Source organism: Oncorhynchus keta, unplaced genomic scaffold (assembly GCF_023373465.1).
Source record: "Oncorhynchus keta strain PuntledgeMale-10-30-2019 unplaced genomic scaffold, Oket_V2 Un_scaffold_3567_pilon_pilon, whole genome shotgun sequence".
Taxonomy (NCBI): domain Eukaryota; kingdom Metazoa; phylum Chordata; class Actinopteri; order Salmoniformes; family Salmonidae; genus Oncorhynchus; species Oncorhynchus keta.
The window spans coordinates 614,774-625,734 of record NW_026290921.1 but is presented as its reverse complement, the minus strand read 5'-3'; the positions used below and the strand labels follow the sequence as shown (position 1 = coordinate 625,734).

General features: G+C 43.4%; 1 protein-coding gene across 2 annotated transcripts in view; it reads right to left on the bottom strand.

Annotated features, from left to right (window-relative positions):
- Positions 1–8,623: 8,623 nt before the first annotated feature.
- The window catches only part of LOC118379321 (axin-2-like), a 34,985-nt gene continuing 32,647 nt past the window's right edge, over positions 8,624–10,961 (bottom strand). For both annotated transcript variants that reach the window (XM_052516026.1, XM_052516027.1), the window contains exon 10: positions 8,624–10,825. In XM_052516026.1, the coding sequence (XP_052371986.1) occupies positions 10,699–10,825 (127 nt within the window). In that variant the 3' untranslated portion in view covers positions 8,624–10,698. The remainder of the gene's footprint in view (positions 10,826–10,961) is intronic.

The following is a 10,961-nucleotide window of genomic DNA, read 5'->3' as shown; positions in this document are numbered from 1 at the left end:
TAGACAAGCGTAAACATACCAGGACAATGGTCCTCGGTCTCCACCGTCTCATTCAAAGGTGTCTTTTTGCTCCTGCCGTTGGCTGGGTGTAGAGGAGATATCCCACCTCGCCATGTGTCCTCAGTACCCACTCCATATGCAGCCTATCTGTTTCTGTGTATCGTGTTCCTGAACGTCAAAACTCTGTCTTCTGTGCTACCCAAAGGATTTATGAGATAGAGAATCTCCTCAGATCAGTGACTTGTGGGGAACAAGAAATAGAATTCCCTTTTTTCCAGTGTCATTTCAGAGCCTACAACAATGCACGTCTTCCAGTGTTCTGGGTACATACCATTAAGTTACCAAGACAAATAGTAATCTCTGATGTCTGCTTCCCTGAGTCATAGATGTACAGTGCCTCAGAAAGCATTCAGACCCCTTGACTTTTTCCACATTTTATTCCGTTACAGCCTCATTCTAAAATGGATTAAATAAAGTAAAAATCCTCAACAATCTACACACAATATCCCATAATGACGAAGCGAATACAGTTTTTTTCAAATTTATTAAATAGAAAAAACAGAAATAATTTATTTACATAAATATTCAGACCCTTTGCTATGAGACTCGAAATTGAGCTCAGGTTGATCCTGTTTCCATTGATCGTCTTTGAGATGTTTCTACAACTTGATGTTTCTACAACTTTACCTGTGGTAAAGTCAATTGATTGGACATGATTTGGAAAGGCACACACTTTGTCTATATGAGGACTCACAGTTGACAGTGCATGTCAGAGCAAAAACCAAGCCATGAGGTCAAAGGAATTGTCCGTAGACCTCCGAGACAGGATTGTGTTGAGGCACAGATCTGGGAAGGGTACAAACATTTTTTTACAAACATTTTTTGCAGCATTGAAGGTCCCCAAGAACACATTGGCCTCCATCATTCTTAAATGGAAGATGTTTGGAACCACCAAGACTCTTCCTAGAGCTGACCACCCGGTCAAACTGAGCAATCGGGAGAGAAGGACCTTGGTCAGGGAGGTGACAAAGAACCTGATGGTCACTCTGACAGAGCTCTAGAGTTCCTCTGTGGAGATGGGAGAACCTTCCAGAAAGACAACCATCTCTGCAGCACTTGACCAATCAGACCTTTATAGTAAAGTGGCCAGACGGAAGCCACTCCTCAGTAAAAGGCACATGACAGCCCGCTTGGAGTTTACCAAAAGGCACCTAAAGACTCTCAGACAATGAGAAACCAGATTCTCTGGTCTGATGAAACCAAGATTGAACTATTTGGCCTGAATGCCAAGCGTCATGTCTGGAGGAAACCTGGCACCATCCCTACGGTGAAGCATGGTGGTGGCAGCATCATGCTGTGGGAATGTTTTTCAGTGGCAGGGACTGTGAGACTAGGCAGGGTTGAGGGGAAGATGAACAGAGAAAAGTACAGAGAGATCCTTGATGAAAATCTGCTCCAGAGTGCTCAGGACCTCAGACTGGGGAGAAGGTTCACCTTCCAACAGGACAACTAACCTAAGCACACAGCCAAGACAATGCAGGAGTGGCTTCGGGACAAGTCTCTGAATGTCCTTGAGTGGCTCAGCCAGAGCCCGGACTTGAAACCAATCAAACATCTCTGGAGAGACCTGAAAATAGCTGTGCAGCAACTCTCCCCATCCAACCTGACAGGGGATCTGCAGAGAAGAATGGGAGAAACTCCCCAAATACAGGTGTGCCAAGTTTGTAGCGTCATACCCAATAAGAATCGAGGCAGTAATCACTGCCAAAGGTGCTTCAACAAAATACTGAGTAAAGGGTCTGAATACTTATGTAAATGTGATATTACCGTTTAAAAATATATATATAAATTAGCAAAAATAAAAAAACAATTTTTGCTTTGTGGTTATTGGGTTTTGTGTGTAGATTGATGACGGGAAAAAACTATTGAATCAATTTTAGATTAAGGCTGTAACGTAACAAAATGTGGAAAAATTCAAGGGGTCTGAATACCTTCCGAAGGCACTGTGTGCCTATAGATAGCTGCTTCTAATGGGATTCTGCCTGAGGTCATTCTACTTTCATCTGGATACGTGACGTTTTTGTTCCACTCAGTCAGTTGAACAGTAAGACTAAAATTGAAGAGTCCTCTGCATGTCGGTCTGAAATAATAAGCCTAAACCCTAAACTGTTTTTGATTGATACCTTTCTGCTCCTCTGGCCCTAGCAGCCGTCATTCATGAGGGGTGTGTTTGTGTGTGTGTGTGTGTGTGTGTGTGTGTATTTATGTATGTGTGTGGTGAGCGTGTTACATCAGAAGACCGGAGCGTAAGTACCTAGTCATGTGATTGGTCACATGCCAGGGTTCTGTTCCCACAGCGGCGCCTGGCAGTGGTCCAGACCAGGCCCGGGGTCCTGACCACAGTCCCACGGTCGTCTAGGGAGATGCCTGAGTGGAGCGCTGATCTGCAGACTCAGAGCACAACTCAGGCAGACACAAAATGACGGGGTTCAGGAGCCAAATTGGGGGACTCGCTCCCTCACATCCGTCTGAGGCGAGGTGGGGACTGGAGGAGGGAGGAGGGGGTTGGTTGGGGAGAGAAGGGGGTTGAGGATGGTGATGACAGACAGCGAGCAGAACTGTGTCTCACTACTGGGCTGGGCTGTGTTCTACTGTGTTGTGCTTTGTAATGTTGTGCTTTCTAATATTGTGTTGAACTTTGCGATGTGCTTTCTAATATTGTGTTGAACTTTGCGATGTGCTTTCTAATATTGTGTTGAACTTTGCGATGTGCTTTCTAATATTGTGTTGAACTTTGCGATGCGCTTTCTAATATTGTGTTGAACTTTGCGATGTGCTTTCTAATATTGTGTTGAACTTTGCGATGTGCTTTCTAATATTGTGTTGAACTTTCTAATATTGTGTTGAACTTTGCGATGTGCTTTCTAATATTGTGTTGAACTTTGCGATGTGCTTTCTAATATTGTGTTGAACTTTGCGATGTGCTTTCTAATATTGTGTTGAACTTTGCGATGTGCTTTCTAATATTGTGTTGAACTTTGCGATGTGCTTTCTAATATTGTGTTGAACTTTGCGATGTGCTTTCTAATATTGTGTTGAACTTTGCGATGTGCTTTCTAATATTGTGTTGAACTTTGCGATGTGCTTTCTAATATTGTGTTGAACTTTGCGATGTGCTTTCTAATATTGTGTTGAACTTTGCGATGTGCTTTCTAATATTGTGTTGAACTTTGCGATCTTTGCGCGCTTTCTAATATTGTGTTGAACTTTGCGATGCGCTTTCTAATATTGTGTTGAACTTTGCGATGCGCTTTCTAATATTGTGTTGAACTTTGCGATGCGCTTTCTAATATTGTGTTGAACTTTGCGATGCGCTTTCTAATATTGTGTTGAACTTTGCGATGTGCTTTCTAATATTGTGTTGAATTTTGTGATGTGCTTTCTAATATTGTGTTGAACTTTGCGATGTGCTTTCTCTACTGTCCTGTATGAACCACCTGATGAAGACCTTCACTGTTGAAACAATGTTTGTCTGAGATTCCCTATAAAAACGCCACTTCGATACAGCTACGACTGGAATGTCTTTTTTTGTAGCAGATTATGAGAATTTACGCAGCTGGTCAGGAAAATGAACGTAACAGGTTAGGAGAATTAGGTTAAGGTTAGGAAAAGGGTTAGAAAAAATGCTCTCATAACCTGCTACGGAAAGTCACTTCTGGTCATAGCTGTATTGAAGTAGCGTGTTTTTAGGCAGCCCCGTTTGTCTCTATGACGACAATACAATTTCTGTATTGATACAATACAATTCCTGTATCTCGAGGCCTCACTTCCTGTTTAGTACTGTTGTCGCGCCAACAGTCTTTGATCTCTCCTGTGACAGGCAACACAAGGAGCAGATTAACAGATGCTAGGTATCTGTGGAGGAATAACAACAGAGAGAGAGAGATGTGGACAGTCCGGGCTCAGGAGACAGTGAGATATCAAATAGGCACACAGGCTGGCCAAGTCATTATGGATGTGTATTGGTAAGAAACACCCAGTGCTGCAGTGATAATGATCACTGTCACTATTCATTCCCATGGACAGGGAATCAAGCACAGTATGGGAGAATGTAAGGGAAGAATTTAAATGCAAACAAATGTGGTGATTAGATGGATGATGATAAGAGGAGGATGAGGCGGAGATGGAGAAGGACAAGGAAGTGATGGAGGAGGATGAGGAAGAAGTGGAGATGGAAAAGGAGGAAGAGGAGATGGAGGAAGAAGCGATGGAGGAGGATGAGGAAGAAGTGGAGATGGAAAAGGAGGAGGAGGAAGAGGAGATGGAGGAAGAAGCGATGGAGGAGGATGAGGTAGAGACGGAGGAGAAGGAAGAAGAGATGGAGGATGAAGAAGAAGAGGAGATGGAAGAGGAGGATGATGATCTGGTGAAATGACCTTCTGATTGAACAGATGTGGGTGTTGGGTTAAGGAATGAAGCATGCATGTCCTATTCTTGAAAGAACAACACCATCACACCAACTGTCCTCCAATGTGCTCCATGAAACTTCCCACAGCAGGTTTCAATGATTCAATATGCCAGCTGCCCTCCATATTGAATAGCTACCGTATTCCACAGTAGCCACGGTTTTGAAAAGCAATTTGGAGGTTACCTAGCTTAGTCCAGGCTTTTTAAAGACTGACCCTATCCAAAATAGCCTTTCATACAAAGAGCAGTTCACTGAGTCTTGACTCCATAGAGCCTCTCTGAATACAGCAGCTTGCCTGTGAAGACGGAAAAAGGCCTTCAACTGTATTAAGTAACCTTTGCGGATGAAAGCTGTGAAAATGGTATTTTAACAATATTGTGATGCCCTTTCAATATGAAAGGCGGCGGTATAAGGGATGCTCTCAGCCAATGAATGCATAGGAAGAAGGAGAACGGCGTGTGTGTTGAGGAAGTGGTGATCATCCTCTAGTAATACAAGCCTGCCTCTAGTAATACAAGCCTGCCTCTAGTAATACAAGCCTGCCTCTAGTAATACAAGCCTGCCTCTAGTAATACAAGCCTGCCTCTAGTAATACAAGCCTGCCTCTAGTAATTACAAGCCTGCCTCTAGTAATTACAAGCCTGCCTCTAGTAATTACAAGCCTGCCTCTAGTAATACAAGCCTACCTCTAGTAATACAAGCCTACCATCCTAGTAATACAAGCCTACCTCTAGTAATACAAGCCTGCCTCTAGAAATACAAGCCTGCCTCTAGTAATACAAGCCTGCCTCTAGTAATACAAGCCTGCCTCTAGTAATACAAGCCTGCCTCTAGTAATACAAGCCTGCCTCTAGTAATACAAGCCTGCCTCTAGTAATACAAGCCTACCTCTAGTAATACAAGCCTGCCTCTAGTAATACAAGCCTGCCATCTAGTAATACAAGCCTACCATCCTAGTAATACAAGCCTGCCTCTAGTAATACAAGCCTGCCTCTAGTAATACAAGCCTGCCTCTAGTAATACAAGCCTACCTCTAGTAATACAAGCCTACCATCCTAGTAATACAAGCCTACCATCCTAGTAATACAAGCCTACCATCCTAGTAATACAAGCCTACCTCTAGTAATACAAGCCTACCTCTAGTAATACAAGCCTACCTCTAGTAATACAAGCCTACCTCTAGTAATACAAGCCTACCATCCTAGTAATACAAGCCTACCATCCTAGTAATACAAGCCTACCTCTAGTAATACAAGCCTACCTCTAGTAATACAAGCCTACCATCCTAGTAATACAAGCCTACCTCTAGTAATACAAGCCTACCTCTAGTAATACAAGCCTGCCTCTAGTAATACAAGCCTGCCTCTAGTAATACAAGCCTACCTCTAGTAATACAAGCCTGCCTCTAGTAATACAAGCCTACCTCTAGTAATACAAGCCTACCTCTAGTAATACAAGCCTACCATCCTAGTAATACAAGCCTACCTCTAGTAATACAAGCCTGCCTCTAGTAATACAAGCCTGCCTCTAGTAATACAAGCCTGCCTCTAGTAATACAAGCCTGCCTCTAGTAATACAAGCCTGCCTCTAGTAATACAAGCCTACCTCTAGTAATACAAGCCTACCTCTAGTAATACAAGCCTACCATCCTAGTAATACAAGCCTACCATCCTAGTAATACAAGCCTACCTCTAGTAATACAAGCCTGCCTCTAGTAATACAAGCCTGCCTCTAGTAATACAAGCCTACCTCTAGTAATACAAGCCTACCATCCTAGTAATACAAGCCTACCATCCTAGTAATACAAGCCTACCATCCTAGTAATACAAGCCTACCATCCTAGTAATACAAGCCTACCATCCTAGTAATAATACAAGCCTACCATCCTAGTAATAATACAAGCCTACCATCCTAGTAATAATACAAGCCTACCATCCTAGTAATACAAGCCTACCTCTAGTAATACAAGCCTACCTCTAGTAATACAAGCCTACCATCCTAGTAATAGTAATACAAGCCTACCATCCTAGTAATACAAGCCTACCATCCTAGTAATAGTAATACAAGCCTACCATAATACCCTAGTAAGTAATACAAGCCTACCTCTAGTAATACAAGCCTACCATCCTAGTAATACAAGCCTACCATCCTAGTAATACAAGCCTACCTCTAGTAATACAAGCCTACCTTCCTAGTAATACAAGCCTGCCTCTAGTAATACAAGCCTACCTCTAGTAATACAAGCCTACCTCTAGTAATACAAGCCTACCTCTAGTAATACAAGCCTACCTCTAGTAATACAAGCCTACCATCCTAGTAATACAAGCCTGCCTCTAGTAATACAAGCCTACCTCTAGTAATACAAGCCTACCTCTAGTAATACAAGCCTGCCTCTAGTAATACAAGCCTACCTCTAGTAATACAAGCCTACCTCTAGTAATACAAGCCTGCCTCTAGTAATACAAGCCTGCCTCTAGTAATACAAGCCTGCCTCTAGTAATACAAGCCTACCTCTAGTAATACAAGCCTAAGTAATACAAGCCTACCTCTAGTAATACAAGCCTACCTCTAGTAATACAAGCCTGCCTCTAGTAATACAAGCCTGCCTCTAGTAATACAAGCCTGCCTCTAGTAATACAAGCCTGCCTCTAGTAATACAAGCCTGCCTCTAGTAATACAAGCCTGCCTAGTCCTGCTAGTAATACAAGCCTGCCTCTAGTAATACAAGCCTGCCTCTAGTAATACAAGCCTGCCTCTAGTAATACAAGCCTGCCTCTAGTAATACAAGCCTGCCTCTAGTAATACAAGCCTGCCTCTAGTAATACAAGCCTGCCTCTAGTAATACAAGCCTGCCTCTAGTAATACAAGCCTGCCTCTAGTAATACTGCCTCTAGTAATACAAGCCTACCTCTAGTAATACGAGCCTACCTCTAGTAATACAAGCCTGCCTCTAGTAATACAAGCCTGCCTCTAGTAATACAAGCCTGCCTCTAGTAATACAAGCCTGCCTCTAGTAATACAAGCCTGCCTCTAGTAATACAAGCCTGCCTCTAGTAATACAAGCCTGCCTCTAGTAATACAAGCCTGCCTCTAGTAATACAAGCCTGCCTCTAGTAATACAAGCCTGCCTCTAGTAATACAAGCCTGCCTCTAGTAATACAAGCCTGCCTCTAGTAATACAAGCCTACAAGCCTGCCTCTAGTAATACAAGCCTGCCTCTAGTAATACAAGCCTGCCTCTAGTAATACAAGCCTGCCTCTAGTAATACAAGCCTGCCTAAGTAATACAAGCCTGCCTCTAGTAATACAAGCCTGCCTCTAGTAATACAAGCCTGCCTCTAGTAATACAAGCCTGCCTCTAGTAATACAAGCCTGCCTCTAGTAATACAAGCCTGCCTCTAGTAATACAAGCCTGCCTCTAGTAATACAAGCCTACCTCTAGTAATACAAGCCTGCCTCTAGTAATACAAGCCTGCCTCTAGTAATACAAGCCTACCTCTAGTAATACAAGCCTAGTAATACAAGCCTACCTCTAGTCAAGCCTAGTAATACAAGCCTACCTCTAGCCTACCTCCTCTAGTAATACAAGCCTACCTCTAGTAATACAAGCCTACCTCTAGTAATACAAGCCTACCTCTAGTAATACAAGCCTACCTCTAGTAATACAAGCCTACCTCTAGTAATACAAGCCTACCTCTAGTAATACAAGCCTACCTCTAGTAATACAAGCCTACCTCTAGTAATAATACAAGCCTACCTCTAGTAATATTAATTACAAGCCTGCCTCTAGTAATTACAAGCCTGCCTCTAGTAATACAAGCCTACCTCTAGTAATACAAGCCTGCCTCTAGTAATACAAGCCTACCTCTAGTAATACAAGCCTACCATCCTAGTAATAATACAAGCAGGGAAATATGAACAATGAGCTCACAGAAAAAACTACATTCAATAAAAATGATTCAACCAACTTTGGTTAATTAGTTGTTTAAATAACAAAAAATAACCAATACTTCTGTTAATCGGTCAGCACTAACACCTTTTGGGGATTTCAGGTCAAGACCACACACACCACATCCCCAGTTTGTTAGACAAGTGTGAACACACACACACGATCCCATACACACTTGAAAAAAAGCAGAAAAAAGCAGCATTCTCATTTCATTTGAAAAATATAACTTTTTAATAAAGGCTACATCTCTTTATAATAATAATTACATTAATTAAAGTACCGAGGCATCTTTCCAATGGAGCTCTACAGAACAGAATGCATCATTTACAGTTTTAATACAAGTGGAACTAAAACAAAAAAAAGCCATGAAAAATATAAAACAAACATGATTACAAGGAGATCGTAAAAAGGCATAGTAATAAAATCTCTTTTGAACATAAGCCCCTTGTGAAAACCAAGGGAGTATCATACCCCGATAACAGGGTAGTAACACGGTAAAGGGACCCATGTAGGCACAGCTACTGTACTCAGTTAAACACTACGGCTTCCTCTCAAACGCCACCCTATTCCCTATGGAGTGCACTACTCTTGCCCTGGTCATAGGGAATAGGGTTCCATTTCAGACGCAGCATCGTAGTGTGTGTTAGCATCATAACCTCTTCCTCTGTCAAGGGTCAACAAGACACACAGGAGAGACTGGTCAATTCAACACAATCAGAGGTGTAAGTACCACTAACATTTGTGGGGGGACAAAACGGTTTTTTTTTTTGGAGGGGGGACTAGTCTCCCGAAGGCAGACATACTCATTAGGACACGTATCAGAACTGGTTTTGCTAAACAAAATGAAAATGTGCATTTCTTATTGGACAGATCCAGGAAAGGTAGTCCCTCCCCGTTTGTCAGTTTCCTTCTGTTCGGCCTAATGAATACACCCCTAGATCTGTTGTTCTGCTCACAAGCCTGGACATCAAGGAATGAGGAGGGGTGGCTATACACAAAACAACTGTTGAGCTTGGCTGGTATAGATTCATTTGGTGAGCTTGCCTTTAACAGGTGTAAATCTGTGTTAGCATGTTTCTGCAATTTGGGGTAGATTGGTGCTCTGGGCCAGTTTAGGGCCAGTTCAGGGGTAGTTTGGTGCTCTGGGCAAGTTTAGGGCCAGTTCAGGGGTAGTTTGGTGCTCTGGGCAAGTTTAGGGCCAGTTCGGGGTAGTTTGGTGCTCTGGGCAAGTTTAGGGCCAGTTCGGGGTAGTTTGGTGCTCTGGGCCAGTTTAGGGCCAGTTCGGGGTAGTTTGGTGCTCTGGGCCAGTTTAGGGCCAGTTCGGGGTAGTTTGGTGCTCTGGGCCAGTTTAGGGCCAGTTCGGGGTAGTTTGGTGCTCTGGGCCAGTTTAGGGCCAGTTCGGGGTAGTTTGGTGCTCTGGGCAAGTTTAGGGCCAGTTCGGGGGTAGTGTTGTCCTAAGTGTGGGCTCGTTCCCTGTGAAAAGCCTGGGCAACAAAACAAAGGCACTGAGAGATGAGACTACAGGGCTGTGGTACCTGCGCTATACCACACTGAAGTTAGGGCAGTAAGTCACTGATCAGAACAGAAAACACTGCCACAGGATTAGTTGACAAGGCAGGAAAGTGGAGGGTGGAAAACTAAATACTTTGCATTTGAAATATTGGAGACGACATCTCCCAATTCTCCAAGCAGCTTGTCCATCCACAGGACTATGGGGAGGGGAGTGACATTTCAATAAATTATTTATAAACTCTTTACATTTATCAAAAAAATCATTATATGTCCATCTGCATATACATCTAGGGTTGTTGGTAGGCTCAGATAGGGCACCAGTCCCAACTTTCACCTCTCAGTCTCTCAGGTATCAGAGGACCCCGCCTACTCCCTCAGACAGTGGTCATTCAATTCACGTATAGTTTCTGGAATCCAACACCCATACCCAAACCCAACCCACAGTCCACCATTTTCTCCTCTTTCATCTCCAAGACGAGATGTTGTTAAATAGTCCTGTAAAGTCAACTGTTGATGGCTACTCCTCGACTCCACTACTCCTCGACTCCACTACTCCTCGACTCCACTACTCCTCGACTCCACTACTCCTCGACTCCACTACTCCTCGACTCCTCGACTCCTCGACTCCACTCTCCATCCTTCATTGGCCAAGCTTCTTCAACAGAATCTCCAGTCATCAGTCCTTAGCTTTAAGACTCTCTGGTGGAACAGGGGGGTGGTGTCCATGGAGCGTTTCTGTAATACATTCCTCTGGTACTTCTGGAGGGGTATCAGTCCATCCTCTCCACCTTGCCCAGGATCTTCCCCTGGTACCTGGGCAGAACAGAGCTGTCATCCAACACCTCCTCGAACACAGCTCCACACTTAAACTCATCACTGGCCCTCTTGAAGTAGTACCTGTAACCCAGGAGGGGAGAGAGGGGGTTAGTGACAACATGTCAATCATCTGTACAGTACAGCCAACACAACTTTAGGAAACACTACAAGATTCTCTCAACCAATTCCGCTGACTCAATGACATAAATGGTTTGGA